Source organism: Vanellus vanellus (genome assembly GCF_965231255.1).
Source record: "Vanellus vanellus genome assembly, contig: HAP1_SCAFFOLD_70, whole genome shotgun sequence".
Lineage (NCBI taxonomy): Eukaryota > Metazoa > Chordata > Aves > Charadriiformes > Charadriidae > Vanellus > Vanellus vanellus.
This window is the reverse complement of record NW_028128467.1, coordinates 746,465-768,135: the sequence shown is the minus strand read 5'-3', so window position 1 is coordinate 768,135 and position 21,671 is coordinate 746,465. Positions and strand designations below refer to the sequence as shown.

The 21,671-nt window shown below is 52.6% G+C and overlaps 2 protein-coding genes across 2 annotated transcripts in view; both read left to right on the top strand.

Moving 5' to 3' along the window:
* The window catches only part of LOC309684386 (olfactory receptor 14C36-like), a gene marked incomplete at both ends in the record, with an annotated part of 283,296 nt that overhangs the window by 31,721 nt on the left and 229,904 nt on the right, over positions 1-21,671 (top strand). The gene's annotated exons all lie outside the window — the stretch shown is intronic.
* Positions 13,328-14,263, top strand: LOC309684413 (olfactory receptor 14I1-like; the record flags this gene model as incomplete). The annotated part of the gene is made up of 1 exon (XM_082500335.1): positions 13,328-14,263. The coding sequence occupies one exon, from the start codon at positions 13,328-13,330 to the stop codon at positions 14,261-14,263; it is 936 nt and encodes a 311-aa protein (XP_082356461.1).

Sequence of the window (21,671 nt, the reverse complement as noted above, 5' to 3'; positions counted from 1 at the left end):
TCCTTGCCCCTTTTTGGGAGGGCAGGAGGTGTCACAGAATTTTCCTACACTCAGCCTCACTCACCCTCACACCCCACAGCCCCCAGGAAGAGCCCTGAGCCACCAGTGAGGGGCAGGACCTGCCTTCCCAGGGCCTGGGGGTCAGGGGTTGGCCTTTCTGCTGCATCAACCAAGCCAAGGGGTTCCTCAGCATTACAGCCACCTGCACAGTGCCTTTGCCTACCTGCAGCCACAGCCTCCAGTTATCTCCTCTAACGAGCCCATGGGGAGGCTTTGGCAGTAACGACCCTCAGTGGGGCCAATCAAGGCTTCAAGGTACTTTGCTTCTGACTTGGACTTCTGGAGCACTTTGTTCAATCTTCTCTCAGTGCCTGAGGCTCATGGACTCAGCACCAAATACACCGTGGGGCTCATTAAAAGACAGAAAGCCCTAACAAGGTGTTCATCGTTCTTGTAATTTTCTTCAAATCTTCAAGACTTGTACAGCCAATTAGAGAGGTTTCAGAGTGTAATTAAGGAGGAGATTTCAAAGCGCACCTAAGAAAAATGTCTTTTTTATTTTAAAGGATATACTATACTATACTCCTGATTATCACTTACGATTAGGATAGAAGCATTCTCGGATTGTTCTGGATACAGGCTGTCCCTTCAGGGGGTCTGGACAGGGAGGAGAAGCAGTCCCTGGAGGTCTGACACTGTAGGACAGCTTTGCTCCTCACCTCCCCACCCTCCCCATTTCTGACATTGGCCACCTGGGACTGACACCCCTGGTCCTTGCATCAGACTTCTCCACTGAAGTCTGCAGCTGGATGTCACAGCTCCATTGCCCCATCTCCCACCTGCGCTCCTCAGAGCCCTGGCTGCACCCAGGCGCAGGAGAACTTTTCCTGTTTGTAAGAAAAGAAAAGTAAAGCATAATCAGATTTCCTAAACAATAACACACAGTCCGCAATCACACGCTCAGGACGAGCTACCTCTAATGAGGCTGCCTTTCTACAAGGGAGTTCTTATGAGAAAGAGTTTAGGAAGGTAGATAGACAAGACAGATATAAACACAATTAAGGAGTTGGCTGAGGAGACAATTAGATTGTTGAAAGACAGGCAAGCTTTGAACTCCTTGAAAGTCAAAGCAGCAGCACAGGTGAGAGGTATCTGAGTGAAGAAAGAGTAAGGGGAGGAGAAAACGGGCGAAGAATGGAAAGGGCCTTTGCCCAGAGAGTCTGCATCTGCAAAGATGACTTTAGAAATGAGCATTGTCCCAGGAGAAGGGTAAGCATCTGAAAGATTAGAGAAAGTACACACAGTGTGTAACAGGGAGAAGAGTGGTAATGAGGTTACAGGGGAAGATCAATATTTCTTTGGAATATCCCTTTTGAAAGGTCATGGGATTGGCAGAGGTCTCTGGTGAGAGAGGACAAGCAAGTGTAGCACCTGTCTTTGAAAGAGTCCAAATGTGCGACCCAGGGAGCCAGTGGCTGTCCAAGCTCACTTTGGTGAGGAGTGTTGTGCCATCAGTCAGAGCCCTCCTTGGTGACATTTCTGGGCACCGATAACAGAAGAACATGTCCAAGAAACATCAGCATGGATTTCATAGAATAGAATCATAGAATCATAGAATTGTTGAGGTTGGAAGGCACGTTTAGGATCATGAAATCCAACCATTAACCTACCCTGGCAGAACCACTTCTAAACCATGTCCCCAAGTACCACATCTACCCCCTTTTAAACACCTCCAGGCATGTTGAATCCACCACCTCCTTGGGCAGCCTATTCCAATGCTTGATAACCCTTTCAGCGAAACAAAAATTCCTAATATCCAATCTAAACCTTGCCTGGCATAACTTGAACCCATTTCCTCTTGTCCTATCACTTGTCACCAGGGAGAAGAGGTCAGCCCCCACCTCTCTACAAGCTCCTTTCAGGGAACTATAGAGAGCAATAAGGTCTCCCCTCAGCCTCCTATTCTCCAGGCTAAACAACCCCAGGTCCCTCAGCTGCTCCTCATAAGATTTGTCCTCCAGACTCCTCACCAGTTTCGTTGCCCTTCTCTGGACACGCTCCAACACCTCAATGTCCTTCTTGTAGTGAGGGGCCCAAACCTGAACACAGTACTCGAGGTGGGGCCTCACCAGTGCCCAGTGCAGGTGTATGGCCAGTTCCCTAATCCTGCTGGCCACACTATTCCTGATACAGGCCAGGATGCTGTTGGCCTTCTTGGCCACCTGGGCACACTGCCAGCTCATATTCAGCCACCAACACCCCCAGGTCCTTTTCTGCCGGGCATCTTTCCAACCCCTCTGCCCCAAGCCTGTAGTGTCCATGGGGTTGTTGTGACCCAAGGGCAGGACCTGGCACTTGGTCTTGTTGAACCTGAAACCTTGTTGAACCTAAAGCCTTGTTGAACCTGTTCTTATGGAAATAAGCACAAATGAAGAGATGTCCTAAACCCAGAATTCAACAGACTACTGAAAGACAAATTTTAACTGCCTGAAGCTCAAAGCAGCAGTGGGATTGTTGAGAGGTGTCTGAATGATGAAAGAGGAAGGGGAAGGGAAATGTAGAGAGCAATCACAAGTGCTTCTGTGCACGTGCACTGCTGGAAAGGTGCCTTCAGTCATGGTCACTTCCTTTAGGATAGGTGGAAATACGTGAAAGGTGAGGGAGATTAAATTCAGAGGCTGAGAGAGAGAGTCCTGACAATGCAAAGAGAGGGAAAGGTCAGTAGCTCTCGTCTTTCTGTCAATGGACATCCTGAAAACTCCTCATCTACATCTCATGGGAGAACACCAAATGTTTATTAAAATTATTCTCTTGTTTTAGCTGATGAGGTCGTGCTCATACACATGTCAAAATGTCTCAGGCTTCCAGGCAGCGCTCCGCTGTCTGACCATCAGTACCCAGTGGTACCTCCAGAGGACCCTGTGTCTCCGAAGCACCTGCCTGGGCCTGGCCGCTGTCCCAGAGGAGCTGCTGGAGACCAGAGCCCCTGGGAAGCTGCAGCTGGAGCCTGGGCAGAGGGTCCCAGGCACCTACACTGGCATATCGCTCCCGTGTCCCTGCCAATGCATCCCACCCCAATTTTATGATCACTTGCCTTTGCAAACAAAGGCAGCACACAAAATCGCTGAGAAATCACTTATTAAAACAAGACAAAACCAAGCAAAGAGAATAACAACACCAAAAATGTTTGAAGTTTAGAGTTGCAAGAGGAAGTCAACCAAAGCACAAATACAGGCTGGGTGCAGAATGGATAGAGAGAAGCCCTGAGGAGAAGGACTTGGAGGTGTTGGTGGATGAGAAGCTCAACATGAGCCAGAAATGTGTGCCTGCATCCCAGAAAGCCAAGCACATCCTGACCGTCATTAAAAGCAGCATGGCCAGCAGGTCGAGGGAGGTGATTCTTTCCCTCTACTCTACTCTTGTGAGACTCCACCTGGAGTACTGCATCCAGCTCTGGAGCCTCCAACAGAAAAAGGACATGGACCTGTTGGCGTGAGTCCAGAGGAGGCTCACAAAGATGATTAGAGGGCTGGAGCACCTCTCCTCTGAAGACAGGCTGAGAGAGTTGGGGTTGTTCAGCCTGTATAAGAAAAGGCTCCAAGGAGACCTTACTGTGGCCTTCCATTACCTAAAGGGGGCCTACAGGAGAGCTGGGGAGGCACTGTTTTCAGGGAGTGTAGCGATAGGATGAGGGGTAACGGTTTGAAACTGAAAGAGGGGAGACTGAGATTAGATATTAAGAACAAATTCATTACTCCAAGGGTGGTGAGACACTGGAACATGTTGCCCAGGGAAGTGGTGGATGCCCCGTCCCTGGAGGTGTTCAAGGCTAGGCTGGATGGGGCTTTGAGCAAGCTGGTCTAGTGGGAGGTGTCCTTGCCTATGCAGTAGGGTTGGAAGTAGATGGTTTTTAAATTCCCCTCCAACCTAAACCATTCTATGATTCCATGAAATATGGAATAAGAAATATGAAATAAGAGATGACATAAGCTCTCTGAGAGATCTCCTCCAGTGCTTGACTATCTTGATGGGGAGAAAGATTTTCTTCATGTTTTTCAGCTGACGTCCATTGGCCTTCCTCCTCCCATCATGCACAACAAGGAAGAGCTTGGTAGCCTTTTAATGCAAGAAGATACAGGGAACTCATGAAAGAGGATGAAGAGATTTGTCAAAGTGTTGGTGATGTTCCCCATTTGCAGGAGGGGAAACTGAATCAAGGAGGTTTGATTGTCCCCCTCCCCTTTCTTGGCCAGAAAGCCAAGGAGGGATAACATAGCAGACAGAGGAATTGGTAATGAGCCTGTCCAAGGCAGGTGAGATGAACCTCACTGGGATAGTGTGGATTGTTCCTGGAGTCAGACACAAATGTCAGGGCTGTGAGGTGTCCCCACCTCATTTGGCCTCGTGCACTCCTTGTACACACAGGGGTGTTTGGAGACACGAGTCCTTCCGTTCCATAGGCAGAGGCAGAGCACTGCAGCAGTCGTAGTGTCTCCCTGGCCTCCTGTTGCCAGTGCCAGAGGCTGGCCGGCACCTCAGCCCTGTGGTGTGTCCCCCTGGTCTTCACTCATCTGAGATGCCCCAAATCGTGAAAAATGAACAAGGGGTACCTCAGTTCAAGGATGCACATTCCAGTGCTGCATTATGGGGGTTTCCCAGGGGACCTTACTCTCCAGGTGAAGTGACCTCAAGACACCGTCTGTCCCACAGTCCTTCATGGCACCCCTAAGAACAGCTGATGGCGTTTGTGCTCACTTGGGTTCATCTTACCACCCACATGCAATGTGTATGCTTCTGTCTCCTCTGTACAACGCAAACATGGTCTTCACACCTCGTCTTTGAATGTCCCTCTGTGGAGGGAAGAACAACCTCTCTGAGCTGGGTAAGAGGGCAGTGCTGGAAACGGTGCTTGTTAGTGGGTGCCCTGTGACGATTGCCCCGGGGCAGATTCCCTGGGGTGTCCCATGAACAAAGGCAGAGACATCACCCTGCTCTGCTGCTCCTGTGTGTCTCTCCCAGGAGCCCCGGCTGTGTGAGGACACTGCTGTGTGCCCCTACCCTGCACGCTCACACACTTTAGCTGTACATTGGTGTTTCTCCCTCCCCAGCGTTTCTGAGCCCAGCCGTCACAGCCCCTTCCCAGCTCTCCCCACTCCTCTACCTTCTCCCCAGCCGAGCAGAGCAGCCCGGTCTGGTTGGGCCCTGCAGCAAGGAGGAAACGGAGGTAAGTAGCAGTGTCTCTTCTGCTGTCATGTCCTGGAGATCGCATCCCAGGAAGCGCGCAGCCCCCGTTACCAGCAGCGCTCCCCAGGAAAGCACAGAGTCCTGGCCCCGGTGCTCCTCTGGCAGCTTCTGCTGTCCCAGCCTCAGGGCAACCTGGCCCAAGCTGGCACAGCGAAGTGTTTCTCTTTCCATGTCTCCCCTGCACACACACCGTTCCCTGCTCTTCTCCCAGGACATCCCACCTGTCCACAGAGCCTTTCCCAAGGTCAGCACGCCTGTGCTGGCTCAGCCAGTCATTGCTGCGCCCTGTCCCCATGGTCCCCACAGCCCCCGAGCTGGTGATGCTGCTCTGCAGAGCAAGTGAGCTGTGGTGCCCAGGACCAATGGGGTGATTTTGCTGGGCTGTGCTGGTCAGGCTGGGAGGCAGACCCAGCTGATGGTGGTCACTGCCACTGAGCACCTCCCACACAGGCTCTTATGTGGCCATGGAATGTTCTCAGAGGTACTCTGCCTTACTCCAGTGCTGTGAGATGTGTTTGGGTTCTGCGCTGGATCCAGTCTGTGAAAGTTCACTGAGGGTAAAATGAATCACTTGCCAGACTCCTTTCCCTGTGCCAGCTGTCTCCCTCGCGGCTGCAGAGCTCTCATTTGCAGGCTCATACACAGATTTGGTGTGTTGTCTGTGGGTGACACCACAATGGACAGGCTCGTGCTCAGTCGGCACCATTCACTGCTGACTCCCTGGCACACGCTGTCCCTGCAGATCCCTTGTGCTCTTCTGGCAGCTCCCAAGTCCCTCCAGAAAAACGCTGCTCTGCCATCAGCCCTATGAACTGCTGCAGAGCCCCAGGCAGGTTTGTTGGAGACCATTCACTGTCTGCATGGGCCCTGGCCACCAACAAGCAACACCTGAACCAGCCCTAAGTCCCTAGAAGGCCATCCTGGGACCACAATCTCATCACACTGAGCCCACAGAGAACAAACAAAGCAACAAGGCTCTTTAGAGTCTATTCCTTGGGCATGTTCTTGAGAGCAACTTTGGAAGAAGACCGAAGCCTTCAAGCACTGTGCTGAGGACATCCCCTGTCATGATGGAGATGCCGTTATAGAGGTCAGCTGTATCACAGAAGTGCTCATGGCCTGTCCCTGCCTGCAGTCACAGGACTACCACACAGCAGGACTGTGACCCCTGAGGCCTTACACCTACACAAGGGCTTCAAAGGAGAGCGTGGGAGTGGCAAGAGAGCAGCTCTGGCAAGACCGAGGCTGGTGCGCCCTGGCAGTGCTGCTGTGCTGGGACTCGTTCCCCTCCACCTCTGCACACAGGCACTGCCCTGGGTCTTTACAGAGGTCTTGGAGGAAGGATCTAAGACAAACAAGTCACTGCAGGGTCCTTTCTTTTGTTTGAATACACAGAGAGCACTGCACCTGATTTACACAGTCTGTGGGTCAAATTCTACAGGTACACAATGAATTAGAAGTGGGAAGAATAATAAAATTTTGCTGAGCACAACATTATAACAAGAAAAACAAAGAAACACACACACAGCAAAAACCTGAGAAGACATTCTGGACCTGCTATGAGTTACACTCTGAATGCTGTGCAGAAGAAAACAGGCACTCTATTGCTTCTGAAAAACATCCAACCATCATTTTTCTCAGAGCATCCTTAAGGTCCTGGTTCCTCATGCTGTAGATGAGGTGTTCACTGCTGGAGGCACCACCGAGTACAGCACTGACACCACGAGGTAAAGGGATAGGGAGGTGAGATAGACAGGGGCTTCAGGTGGGTAAACGGTGATGTGCTGACAAACAGAGGCCATGAGAAGGTGAGGGAGGAACATGGGAAAGACTTTGTGCTGCCCCTGCTCCGAGGGGATCCTCAGCACAGCCCTGAAGACCTGCACATAGGACAGCAGAATAAAAAAAAACAAACACCAAATCCAAAAACAATACTAATCACAAGTACTGCATCTTCTCTGTGGTAGGTTTCTGAGCACGGGAGCTTGAGGATGTGGGGGATTGCACAGAAGAACTGGTGCAGGGCATTGCCCTGGCAGAGGGGCAGTGAAAATGTATTGGCCGTGTGCAGCACAGCATAGGGTAAAACGCTGCCCCAGGCAGCTGCTGCCATGCGGACACAAGCTCTGCTGCCCAGGAGGGTCCCGTAGTGCAGGGGATGGCAGATGGCAATGTAGTGTTTGTAAGCCATGACAGTGAGAAGAGAAAACTCTGCTGCAACACAGAAAAAGAAAAAAAAAAAAACAACAACCAAACACCTGAAGAGCACATCCTGAGTAAGAGATGGCCCTTGTGTCCCAGAGAGAACTGGCCATGGCTTTGGGGAGAGTGGTGATGGAGCCCAGGTCAAGAACAGATTGGCTGAGGAGGAAGAAGTACATGGGGGTGTGGAGGAGGTGGTCGCAGGCGATGGCGGTGATGATGAGGCCATCTCCCAGGAGGGCAGCCAGGTAGATGCCCAGGAAGAGCCCGAAGCTCAAGAGCTGCAGCTCCCGAGTGTCAGCACATGCCAGAAGGAGGAACTGGGTATTGGAGCTGCTATTCAACAGCTACTCTGGGCATGGCGCACTGCTGAAAGAGAAGACATTGACAAGTTAAGGGAGACATCTTTGAGCCCATCCTGTGCTGTTTCCCAACAGATCCCCTGATAATGACTTCTTTTTCTTTGGCATACTTTCCTCCATTTCTGGGAGGACATGTGTTGAAGGACATGTGTCTGAAGGACAGGTGTTGGGCACAAGGACTAAAGGACAGCAGTAAAATGATGAGGCTTCTGGGTCAATACTTCCTTCAGTGAAAACCCTGACACAGTGTCCCAGCCTTCCTTTCAACAAAACCCTTCCAGAAGGGATGATGGCCACAGGGCCATGGTCTCATTGCAATTACAGAGACATGGTGGGATAGCTCGCAGGACTGGAATGCTGTCACACACGGTTATGTACTTTTTCGGAAAGATAGGCCAGCGGGGTGAGGTGGTGGAGTTTCTTTCTACGGGACAGAGCAACTGGAATGTCTTGAGCTCTGCCTGCAGCTGGATGAAGAACGTGTTGAGAGCTTATCATTAAGAATTAAGGGACAGGGAAATGTGGGAGACACTGCTGTGGGTGTTTACTACAGACCACCAGATCAGGAAGAGGAAGTTGATGAGGCCTTCTACAGACAGCTGGAAATAGCCTCATGGTCACAGGCCCTGGTTCTCACAGGGGACCTCAGCCACCCCGATATTTGCTGGAAACAGCACAGCCAGGCACACACAGTCCTGGAGGTTTCTGCAGAGCATTGACGAGAACTTTCTGACACAGTTGGTGGGGAAACCAACAAGGAGAGGTGCACTGCTGGGCATTTTACTGACAAATAAAGAAGGACTAGTTGGGGATGTGAAGGCTGGTGGTAGCCTTGGCTGCAGTGACCATGAGATGGTGGAGTTCTGGATCCTGTGTGGATGAAGCAGGGCAAAAAGTAGAATTACAAGCCTGGATTTCAGGAGAGCTGACTTTGGCCTCTTCAAAGACATACTTGGAGGAATCCCATGGGCAAAGGCTTTGGCAGGAAGGGGGGTGCAGGAGAGTTGATTAATAGAAAAGGTCCACTTCCTCCGAGCTCAACATCAGTGCATCCCTATGAGTAATAAATCAGGCAGAGGAGGCAGGAAATCTGCATGGACAAGCAAGGACCTTCTGGAAAAACTCAGGTGCGAGAGAGAAGTTTACAGAATGTGGAAAAAGGGAGTGGCGACTTGGGAGGAGTATATAAACATTGCGAGAGTATGTAGGGATGCAACGAGGAAGGGTGAAGCCCACTTGGAATTAAACCTGGCCAGGGATGTCAAGGACAATAAGAAGGGCTTCTCCAAGTGCATCAGTAGTAAAAGGCAGACCAGGGAAAATGTGGGCCTGCTACTGAATGAGGTGGGTGCCCTGGTGACGGAGGATGCAGAGAAGGCAGAATTACTGATACCTTCTTTGCTTCAGTCTTTACTGCTAAGGCCGGCCCTCAGCAAACCCAGACCCAGGAGCGAAGAGAAAGAATCTGAGAAAATGAAGACTTTCCCTTGGTTGAGGAAGATCGGGTTAGAGATCATTTAGGCAAACTTGACACACAGCGCCCTGATGGGTCACTCCCAGGAGTGTTGAGGGACCTGGCAGATGTTATTACGGAGGCGCTCTCCATCATCTTTGAAAGGTCAGGGGGACAGGAGAGGTGCCTGAGGACTGGAGGAAAGCCAAAGTCACGCCAGTCTTCAAAAAGGGCAAGAAGGTGGACCGAGGAAACAGCAGGCCGGTCAGTGAGACCTGGAAAGGCTGGAGAGTTGGGTGGAGAGAAACATAATGAAGTTTAACGAGGGCAAGTGTAGGGTCCTACACCTGTGGAGGAAAAAACCCATGCACCAGTAAAGGTTGGGGGTTCACTTGCTGCAAAGCAGCTTTGCTGAGAGGGACCTGGGAGTCCTGGTAGACAATAAGTTGACCATAAACCAGCCCTGGTAGCCAAGAAGGCCTATGGTCACCTGGGGTGGATTACAAAAGAGCGTGGCCAGCAGGTGGAGGAAGGTCATCCTTCCCCTCTGCTCTGCCCTGCTGAGGCCGAATCTGGAGTAGTGTGGCCAGTCCTAGGTACACCAGTGCAAGAAACACAGGGAACTACTGGAGAGAGTCCAGTAGAGGGCTACAAAGATGTTCAGGGGACTGGAGCACCTCTCTTATGAGAAACAGCTGAGAGAGCTGCGTCTGTTGAGCCTGGGGAAGAGAAGGCTGAGAGGGGATCTCCTCAATGCTTCTCAATATCTAAAGGGAGGGTGTCAAGAAGATGGGGCCAGACTCTTTTCTCTGCTGCCCAGCAACAGAATCAGGGGAAATGGGCACAAACTGGAACACAGGAAATTCCATTTGAACACAAGGAAAAATGCATTTACTTTGAAGGCACCAAAGCACTGGAACAGGCTGTCCAGAGAGGCCGTGGAGTCTCCTTCTGTGGAGATATTCAAAAGCCACCTGGCTTCATTCCTGTCTAACCTGCTGAAGGTGACCCTACTTTGGCACGGGGGTTGCACTAGATGATCTCCAACGGTTCCTTCCAACCCCTACCATTCTGTGATCCTGTCATTCCGTGGTCTTCTATGTTTTCTGTTGGCCAAAGGGATTCCCCACCAGCATCCAGGACAATGCCCGCAGATGCTGCCCTGTCTCTCACAATTGCTCCATTAGAGCTTGCAGTTCCCTGCAGGTGTCCTGAACCACCTCTGGCACCTCAGATGTCACCCGGTGTTTGCATTGGAAAAGCTCCCTCCTGGCCTCTGTCTCCATTGCTCACAGGGCACCTCAGAGGAGGAGCTCACAGCAATTTAGAGCAGCTGAGCTGAGGCAAGAGGAATCCCCCCTCTGGTGGGTCTGTGGGGTGCACTGGAGAAGCTGAATGTCCCTCCGGCCTCAAGAATACTGCTGAGGAACTCTGAACATTGATGCCTCCTGTAGGTCCACACACCCTGGCAGAGCAGAAATTCCTTCCCACTGCAGGAATCAGTCCGTCCAGGGTTCAGAGAGGGACAGTCAGTGATGACTTCATTCTGTTTCAAACTCTGCTCCCCAGGAGAGATCCCGCTGCCTTGGAGGAGCTGTCAGCCCTGGAGGCGCAGGGACACCTTGAGGGATTGGGGCAGTGTGGGGAGGAGGCAGAGAAAGCCACAGCTGGTCCTCTGCTGCTGAGCTGGGCCGGGCTGCTGGGCCGGAGGGAGCTCCTGGCAAGCGGGCAGCGCAGCGAGAGAGAGACAGCTCTGCCCAGGAGCAGCTCCTCTGCACAGCGCAGCAGGGCTGAGGGCACTGCCTGCAGGCAGCGAGGGCAGAGCAGGGAGGCAGAGAGAGGTTGAAGGCAGTCTGGAGAGGGAGGGATGATGAGGGTGAGTGGGGGGAGAACTCTTCCCAAAGCAGAGCAGCTGCAGTAGCTGGAGAGATCTCCAACAGCTGGCACCTCCCACAGCCCGTGGGATCTTTCAGAAGGACGCTCATAATTTCTCTGCTGTGGAAGAAGAGGACATTCTCTAGATTGGGGCTTCCCTGCTTCACCATCAGAGGATCAGGGCATGACAGCTGCCTTCTCCCAGGAATGGCCAAAGGGCTGTGAAGGTGGGTGTGCAGGCAGGGGTGGGCAGGGCTGTCCTTGCCAGCAGGGTCCCTGCACTCTGGGGGCTATTTGCAGGGCAGGGACTTTGCCGCCTGCCAGGGTCAGCTCTCCGCCTGCCCGGGGAGCTCCCACGTAGGTTCTGTGGGGAGAAGCTGTGGGTGGGAGTAGCAACCCCTGGTGGGGAGGGGTCATTCTGTTTTTTAGAGGGACATGTGTGGGTCAGGATTGTTTACACCTCCAGATCACCTCTGGGCATTCCTGAGGGCACATTTCATGTTTGAGTTCCCTGAACAGTAGAGGGTCTGTCTTTTGATGTTTTCCATCTTGGTTGGCTGGGTGGGCAGTGGCAGATGTATAATGGGACATTAAAACAAAGGTCAAAGGAGGGATCCCTGTAGAGATAAGGAGCTTTCCTGAGTCTGTGTCTTCGGTTTCCAGCTCTGGGGGCTACAGACAGCACCAGCATCCCCTTTCCAGTCCAACCAGGGTCTCTGGCACCTGCTCTTTAGCCCCTGCACACACGCAGAGGCTGCAGGGCAGAGCTGGGCACACGGGGGCTGCCATGGGGTCTGTGAGCACTGGCAGGGAAGAGACGTGGGGGCAGGGAAAGAGCTGCTGGCAGGGAGAGCTCCAGGCAGTGGAGACGGGTGGGGAAGGAGGGAGTCTGCTCCTGGAAGCCCTGCTGCAGGGGAGATAGGGGCACCTCCAGCCACCCCTGCAGTGCAGATGCCTTCCCTGAGTCACCCAGCACAGCCCTCAGCCCTCACGGCCATGGGCTCTGGGGTGGGAGTCAGCTCTGTGCCCGGCAGAGCAGCAGGAGAGGCGAAGGGCATCCCTCCTGCCACGTGCCCCATTGCTGCTGCCCAGCGGTGGGGCTGAGGGCACCTGCCCTGCATGATCAGTGTCTGGGTGGTGGCGTGCCCAGCAGGGTGAGGGTAATGCTGCCCTGAGTGCCCGGCTGCCTCTCCCCGTGCCTCTCCCAGCCAGACCCTCACGGCATTTCTCCGGGTTTCTCCAGGTGTCTCCTTTAAAGTTATCTTTTTATTGCTGTCAGCCTCCCTGGGGATGGGAATTTCAGCTGCAGAGTCCCACACTGATCTTGTTCATCCACTCCTGCCGGTGTGTCCATGGGAACCAGTGTCAAAGTTTTCTTCTGACTTGTGGGGCTGTGGGCAATGCAGGTTGTGCGGGTGGGGAAGGAGTCCATTTTCTCTCACTGAGATCCCATAAATTGGGTATGTCCTTTGGGTGTCCGGAAGCTGTGAGCTGCCCTCCAGGATGCCAACCTGTCCCATAGCACCTTTGTGTTATCGGAAAGCCCCACAGAGAAACAGAGACTCTGTGACTGTGGAAATCCTGTTGGGTGGGTGAAATGAGCCGTGGGTGTCCTTGGCTAGAGGTGGGCTGCTGAGACCTTGAGAAAGGGTGAGACATTTCATGGTCTGAGATGGATCCTTCTGCTCTCAGCACTGTCTGGTTTCATAATACAAGAGAGTAATCCCCCTCCATCTCATGACGGTGGAAGATGGAGGGACAAACCATCTCCCTTGACTCTGCTCTCTGCCCCAGGCAATCCTCATGTCTCACAGCACTCACTCTGTTCCCCTGGAGGGCAGCAGAAGTGCTGAGATGTTGAAAAGCCCATCTGCATTAGGTGTGGGTTCCTCAGCCAAAGCAGAACACCAGGACTGGCTCCTGCCACCACCCTCCCTATGAACTCCCTGCTGCAGAGCAGGGCTGACCCCTCGGCAGCCACTGGGCAGCACCCTGCTCCTCACGGCACAGGCAGCCAAGGCCAACCAGAGCTCCAGCCATGGACGTGAGGAAGGTCTCCAGGAAAATGAAAAGGGACTGTATGCAACAGAGACAGAGCCAACGGGAAATGGCTTTCATTTTCCTTACAGAAGTCTGCATTGACTTACTCTGTTTCCCTCCTTGAACAGGTCCCCCTGCCCAGAGGCAGCAAATGTCCAACAGCAGCTCCATCACCCATTTCCTCCTCATGGAGTTTGCAGACACACGTGAGCTGCAGCTCTTGAGCTTCGGGCTCTTCCTGGGCATCTACCTGGCTGCCCTCCTGGGAAACGGCCTCATCGTCACCACCATCGCCTGTGACCACCGCCTCCACACCCCCATGTACTTCTTCCTCCTCAACCTCTCCCTCATAGACCTGGGCTGCATCTCCACCACTCTCCCCAAAGCCATGGCCAATTCCCTCTGGAACACCCAGGATATCTCTTACTCTGGCTGTGCTGTCCAGCTCTTTTTTGTACTCTTTTTTATGTCAACAGAGTGTTCTCTCCTCACAGTCATGGCCTATGACCGCTATGTTGCCATCTGCCATCCCCTGCACTACGGGACCCTCCTGGGCAGCAGAGCTTGTGTCCGCATGGCAGCAGCTGTCTGGGCCAGTGGGTTTCTCAATTCTCTCCTGCACACGGCCAATACATTTTCACTGCCCCTCTGCCAGGGCAATGCCGTGGACCAGTTCTTCTGTGAAGTCCCCCACATCCTCAAGCTCGCCTGCACACACTCCTACCTCAGGGAAGTTGGGCTTCTTGTAGTTAGTGCCTGTTTAGCCTTTGGGTGTTTTGTTTTCATTGTACTGTCCTATGTGCAGATCTTGAGGGCGGTGCTGAGGATCCCCTCTGAGCAGGGACGGCACAAAGCCTTTTCCACGTGTGTCCCTCACCTGGCCGTGGTCTCCCTCTTTATCAGCACTGGAACGTTTGCCCACCTGAAGCCCCCCTCCATCTCCTCCCCATCTCTGGACCTGGTGGTGGCAGTGTTGTACTCAGTGGTGCCTCCAGCAGTGAACCCCCTCATCTACAGCATGAGGAACCAGGAGCTCAAGGATGCCCTATGGAAATTGGCCCAATGGACACTGTTTCACCGACAATAACCTGCCGCCCCTTCCATGCACATTGTCCAAGGCTTATCTTAGGCTGTGAGTCTGCTTTTTTCTCTCGTGATAATCCTGCTTATAGATAATTTTCTGAGTTTACGCTGCTTGTCTTGAGGCTTCATCCTACTGTGTCTGACCCTTGCACAACACTGTGTCAGGTGTGGCCTGACAGATAACAGCTCTTCAATAAAAGGGCATCTCCCATGTGCAGTGCCTGAAGGATGGACTGTTCCTCCAAAGTTCCTTCCAAGTACATGTTCAGTGATTTGGTCTTTTAATTAGTCTCCTCTCCGTACGTTCTCAACGTTTTTGGAGCTAAGCTATTGGGTTCCACTGCACCAAATATTCTGGATTTAAAAGCGCTCTTCTTGGTGCACAATGGAAGGGGAGACTCCCATTACCTCCTCAGTCTTCTTCATGTATGACAGAACTGATGGCATATACCAGACGTTCTGGAAATGTATTTTTGAGGGGGAGGAGAGGCGGGATTAGGGACTCGACACATGCCCTTGTGCTGGAACAGATGGAGACTCTGAAGGTGAAACACCCTCAAAGGTCAAGTCCACTAATATAAAGCACTGAATCAATGTGTCCACACACAAGGACGCTGCAGTGCCGAGGGAGTCAGCATGGACTCATCAGGCACAGGATGGGGAGATTGGGGAGACACAGGAGGTGCCTGAGGGAACCCCAGGGCCAGGACTGCTCTGCTGTCCTGGGGCATGGGGCTGACTGGGGAGAGAAGGGGGCAAATTCAGTCAGGGCTTGGAATGAGGCACAATATGAATTCCAGAGAAGCAGAGAGTGACCAGCCTCTTTTTCCTCATTCCCTCGGCACCAGCATGAGCCCCGGGGCTGATGGGCAGGCTGACCTCCTTGTCTGCCCCCCAGGAGCTGCTGTGCCCTTGGGAGGAGCTGGGGCTGTGCGGTGAGTGCCCAGAGCTCTGCATCAGCCTGCGGCGGGCAGTGCTGTGGGGCCAGTCCAGACTGGGCTGCTGGGCTGGGCTGTCCTGGGGAGAGGGCAGGGGAGGTGGGCAGAGCTGGGCAGGGGCTGGGGAGGGCTGGGAAGTGCCTGGGAGAGGACAACGGCAGTGTTAGAGACCTTTCCAAGGAAGACTGAGGCAAAGAAGTCATTGAGTACCTCAGCCTTCTCCATGTCCCGGGTGACCAGGTCTCCCAGTTCCTTCCCGAGTGGGCCCACATGTTCCCTAGTCTTCCTTTTGTCACCCACATACCTATAGAAGGCTTTCTTGTTGCCCCTCATGCCCCTGGCCAGATTCACCTCTACCTGGGCTTTAGCTTTTCTAACCTGATTCCTGGCTGCCCATACAATTCCTCCCAGGCTACCTGTCCTTGCTTCCACCCTCTGTAGGCTTCCTTTGTTTATTTGAGATTGACTAGGAGCTGCTTGGTCATCAACGCAGGCCTCCTGGCGTCTTTGTCTGACTTCCTCTTTGCTGGGATGTATCGCTCCTGAGCTTGGCAGAGGTAGCCCTTGGAGATTAGCCAACTCTCTTGGGCCTCTCTTCCTTCCAGGGATTTGTCCCAATGTAGTCCACCAAGCAGATCCCTGAAGAGGCCAAAGTCTGATCTCCTGAAATCCAGAGTTTACTGTGTGCCCTCCTGGCCACCTTAAAGATCTCAGAATCTGCCACCTCAAGGTCACTGCAGCCAAGGCTGCCCTTGACCATGACATTCCCCACCAGACCCTCTTTGTTGGTCAGGACAACGTCCAGCATGGCACCTCTTCTCATTGGCTCCTCTGTCACTTGGAGAAGGATGCGTTCCAGGAACCTCCTGGATTGCCTATGCGCTGCTGTGCTTTCCTTCCAACAGCTATCAGGGTGGCTGAAGTTCCCTCTGAGGACCAGGGCTTGTGAACATGAGCCTACTCCAATCTGTCTATAGAGGGCCTTATCCACTCGGTCTTCCTGGTCAGGGGCCTGTAGCAGAACCCCCCTGTGACATCACCTCTCTGTGCTCTCCCTTAAATCTTGACCTATAAGCTCTCAGTCGGCTCCTTATCCATCCCCAGGCAGAGCTCCATGCACTCCAGCTGGTCCTTGACATAGAGGGTGACACCCCTTCCTCGTCTCCGCTGCCCTTCCTTCCTCAAGAGCCTGTGCCCATCCATTCCAACACTCCAGTCATAGGAGCCATCCCACAATGTCTCCGCAATGCCGATTAGATCATAGTCTTGCAGGCTAGGAAGCTCCATCTAAACATGAGGAGGAACTTGTTTACTTTGAGGGTGTCAGAGCACTGGCACAGGCTGCCCAGAGAGGTGGTGGAATCTCTGACTCTGGAGACATTCCAAACCCAGCTGGATGCCGTCCTGTGCAACTGCTGTAGGTGCCCTTGCTCGGGCAGGGGTTTGGACTAGATGATCTCCAGAGGTCCTTTCCAAACCTAATGCTCTGTGATTCTGTGACCTGTTGGAGCATGTGCATAGGAGGGCCACAAAGATGATCAAGGGCTGGAGAACCTCTCCTGTGAAGACAGACTGAGGGAGTTGGGGTTGTTCAGCCTGGAGAAGAGAAGGCTCTGTGGGGACCTTATAGCAGTCTGTCAGTACCTAAACGGGGCCTAGAGGAAAGCTGGAGAGGGACTCTTTATCAGGGAGTGCAGCGATAGGACAAGGAATAATCATTTTACACTGAAAGTGCGTAGATTTAGATTAGGTCTTAGGAAGAAATTCTTCACTCTGAGGTGGTGAGACACTGGAAGAGGCTGCCCAGAGAGGTTGTTGAGGCCCCATCCCTGGAAGTGTTCAAGGCCAGGTTAGACAGGGCTTTGAGCAACCTGATCTAGAATGAGGTGCCCTTGCCCAGGACAGGGGCGGTGGAACTAGTTGATCTTCAAGTCCCTTCCTACTCTGACCATTCCATGAGTCTGTGATTCTCCCCTTAAAGGGATCCCTCCTTCCACTCACAGCTTCTCCCCACAGCAGCGTGGGGAGCTCTGTGGGCAGGCTGAGTGGGGATCCTGGCAGGGGGCAAAGTCCCTGCCCTGGCACACAGGGGGCTCCCTGGAGTGCGCGGACCCTGTTGTGAAGGACAGCCCGGGGCAGCCGTAGCTGCACCCGCAGCTTCCCACCCCTGAAGCCATCCCCAGGAGAAGGCAGCCATCATGACCTTTCCCTCTGACGGTGCAGCAGGGAAGCCCTGCTCTGCAGCACGTCCTCCTTCTCCACCCCAGAGAAGCCAAGACAGACACCGTGACAGCTCCTCTCAGCCATGGCATGTGCCAGCTCTGGAAGACCTGTCCAGGATACTCAGACTACTTTCTTGTCTTATTATTGGGCAGGACATGCAGACAATGGCAGGCAGGGACCTTCTTTACTCCTGGTGGGGGATAGGGCTCAGCTGAGTCAATGGAGGCATCTCATCCTGCGTTTCTATTGCGAGCACTGGAAGGGGACTCAGCTCCCTCCCATGCCTGTCACAAGCCCACAGGCGGTGGCACTCCTCTTGCCTCACTTCAGGTGGGCATTAAATAGGCACCTGCATGTGAGCTCCTCGTCTCAGCTGCCATGGTAATGAATGAAGATGTAGGGTAGGAGCTGGCTGTTCAGATGAAACACCTGGTGACATTTGAGGTGCCAGAGGTTGTCCAAGGACAGTGGAAGAGAACTGCACCTGTCCCTATTTACTGTTTTCTTTGCAGCTTATGTGCCATCTACCCAAATGGTGTCCTGTACCACAGGGAGAGCTCACTTTGTCTCTTTTCCGTCAGCTGCATTGACTAGATCTCCATTGACTACGATGATGGTTTTCATCCCCACGTTGACTAATGAAATTCCAGGAAGTTCCTCTCTTTGGTGTCCCAACAGAAGCCTGTAGTTTTGTGAGATGCCAAGGCTCTCACACATCGCTACATGTGGCCGGCAGGTACTGCACAGGAAAGCCATCCCCGTTCTGAGCGAGTGTGGGAGAGACACTCCAGACGGCCCTGCAGACAGGTTCGGTGCCTTTGTGCCAGCCACGGATTGCCACCACCACAGCGTGGCAAGGTCTGTCCCTTCTCCATTCAGTAGACATAGGGCAGTGCAGGAACACGAGGCACATCACACATGGGCCTACGCTGTCAGACTGCTGGGTTTTCTCTCTCCCCCACTTGACTCATCCCCTTGAAGACACAGTCAAGGAACAGACCAACAATTTTCACAGTGGGCTGCTCAGCAGCACCTTGTTGTTCATGGAGATGGCCTTCACGTCCACTTGAAGGCCTTCTGGAGCAACAGAGACAGCATTGACAGCACCCCCGTATCTTGCCAGGGCTGCACTTCCCAGCCCTGTTTCTCTCTGTCCTTGGGGACGGCAGGCTTTGCTCACTCTCTTGACATCCAATCATTTCAACTTTGGGTTTCCACCCCCTTTGTCATGGCTCTTCTCTGACGCAAAGCCTTTGCAAATAGGGGGTCTGGAACGCTTGGTCCAAGGTTTCTCTCAGTCAGAGCTTGGCCTGGTGCTAAACCTGAGGTGCTACAGCCCTTACAGGCACTGATGCCCTCAGCCAGGACGAGCTGGAGCCTCTGGTTTTTGACACCGATGGAGTAACTGCCAAGGTGTGGTAGAAGTCACAGAGTTTGGGGTGCTGCAATGGATGGGTTCATAGTTTTCAGTACAGACAGGCTGGAAGGATCGGGGGTGGGGTTTCCCTCAAAGTGAACAAGTTGCTTGGATGTATGGAGCTCCTTCATGGGGCAAGTGACAAATTGGGTGAGCCCTTGTGAGTGGAGGTCAGAGGAAGTGCCAGTAACAGTGCTTTTGTGGTGGGAGATAAGGAAGCCACAGTCAGGGTGGGGCAGTTGGCATAGTCTTTTCTAAGCACCCCAAAGAAGTCTCTGGGTGTAGAAGAAGCCTGGTCCTCCACGGGGACTTTAATGACCTGGCATTTTCTGGAAGGGCAACACCGCAGGATGCAAACAGTCCAGGCAGTTTTGGGACAGCTTCTGAGCACAGCTGCCAGATAGGCCAACAAGGGTCATCCAAACCCAGATCTGATACTTGCAAGCAAGAGCTGCTCAGGGATGTGAAGACGGTCTGTTGTGACCCAGAAATGGTGCGGCATGATCTCCTGAGGAGAGGGAGAAAAGGGAATAGAAGACTGTAGATGCCGGTCGTCAGTGGAGCAGATTTTGGCTTACTTTGGGGAGAGGTAGCCAGTATCCCATGGTCAGCAGCACTGGTGGGCAGGAAAGCTAAGTATACCTGGTCTTCAAGGACAGCATCCTCCAAACACAGCAAGCTTGTCTATCAAAATTTGCTTGAAACATGGAAGAGAATTCAAGAACTCAACATTATTTCAGGAACACTTGAAGAAGAAATAAAGATAATGTCTGGTCACAGCTTATCTCAGTCAGAATAGGTGGAGACAGATGTATACTTCACACCCTCTTTGCCTCATGTTTCAGAAACAAGTTCTTCTCAGCCACTGTACCTCAAGGGAAGACTCCAGAGGTAAACAGTCAGAGGGAGACAAAGTGTCCTCAGCTGTCTGGTCTCTGTCCAGGACATATGCAAAAAAATATGACAATTTACAGAACAGTATCAAAGTTCTGAAAATGAAGACTTCTGACACACTTATTACACCGAGGTCTTTTCTGCATGTTTCAACTTCTGCCTCACTTCGTCATTCAGGGGCTGATGCCCACACAGAGGTGCCCACTGCCTCCCAGATTCCCAGGCATAGCTGAAGACCCAATGTGGGACTGGGAAGTGTGACCCTGGGCTGATCGAGCAGTTGTGGAGCTGCGGCTGGTGGACAGGCAGGGTAGGGCAAAGCATCTGAGTGGAGACAACTGATTTCTCTCCCTCCGGGAGAAAATGAAGCCTGGACAATTGCACCCAAGCTGTCCAGCACTGGAGGAGGATAGGCAAGGAGTGGGTGTGGATGTTTCAGAGTCTGCCTGAAGATGCTCCTGTAACCCAGACTCCTTGGGGTCAGTGCACCTTTGGCCATTCCAAAGAGAGCATGCCGTTCACTTTGTCTCTTTGCTTCCCTCTGTGAATGGAGGGAGCTTGTGACTTCAGCGTGTGCCTCGCTGTGAGCGCATATGAACCAAGAGACTCTGGGGCAGGGAGTGCTTTGGGGGTTCTCGGGATCCGTGCTTGGCACAGAAATGTGTTTGCCTTTGGTCTAAGGCTGTCCTCTGTGGAGAGTGGACTTCAGAGGAGGAAAGGTGGACTTAATGTACAACAGAGTATTTTATTTTCTATTGAACCATGCCTTCCTTTGGTCTCGTTTTTTTTGCTACAAAGAAAATTCTATGTCTGGGTGCAGTTTATTCCCTAAGTGAAACAGGTGGAAACTGTTTCCAAAGGGCTGAAACCTGCAACTCCAGAGTGTAGCAGAGAAAGCTGAGATTTGAGGAAAGGTGCTGTAAGTCCCAGGTGGCTGATGAGAGAAAGGCGGGGTTGGAGGTGGGGACAAAGGCTGCCCATAGAGTGTCTGACATACAGGGTCTTGACTGCCCTACTCAGTCAGACTCCGTTTGGAGAGGTCCAGTTTCAGTGTCATTTGGAAATTGCTGATATCAATGAAGACAGACACATGAATGAAGCAGACAAATAAAGAAACAGAAAGAAAAATAAATCCTTTCTTCTTGTTATTTACTATTGAAACCTTTCCTCTTCTGAAATCCCTTTAATTAACTACAGCAGAATTGTATAATAAAATTATGCCCAGAGCCATTGCTCGTTATGGCATTTTGCATGTTAATGAGCCCTCTGGTGCCCAGTTCCTGAACTGCAGGTACTGAGAGTGGATTGAAGTGGTCTCTAGAGCAGTGCAAGTCAGCCTCCAAGGTTCTAAGGGCGTCAGCGGTCCCCACTGAGGGTCATCCCTGACTGTCCCTGAAGCAGAAAGCCAGAGGCACTGCTTCCAGTTGGAAATGAAATGTGAAAGTGTCTGTGAAAGCCCTTGATGTGTCTCATCAAGCAGGATATTCAAGCGCTGACCCCCACACTCTGGCAATGGGCATTTTTTCCTTCAAGGGATGCTCAGGGCTCTTCCTGGGAGCAGTGAGATGAGGGGGTGTGTGTAGGAAACCTCTTGGGCTGTCTGGAGGGTGGGGGAGGAGGCAACAAACCAGTGTGTCTGTGAGGAACTGGAGTGCTCTCAGGGGTTCCAGTGGAAGAGTCCGCAGCCATAGTGGAAAGGACAAGGATTTCAGTTCTGTTGGGGGAGGGGGGGCATCGTGACCACAGGCTGTCCTACACTTTCCTCTGCCTGTGCCCGTTTCTCTGCAGATTTCAACCACCACCCCTGCTTCCCCACCTCACTCCCACCCCGTGCTGGCCCAAGCTTTACTCATGACTCTCTGTCTTCACTAATTCTTCAAACACAAAGCCATATTTTTCTGAGCTTTTGCCAATGAGTTCCCCATAACCTGTGCAGCTTC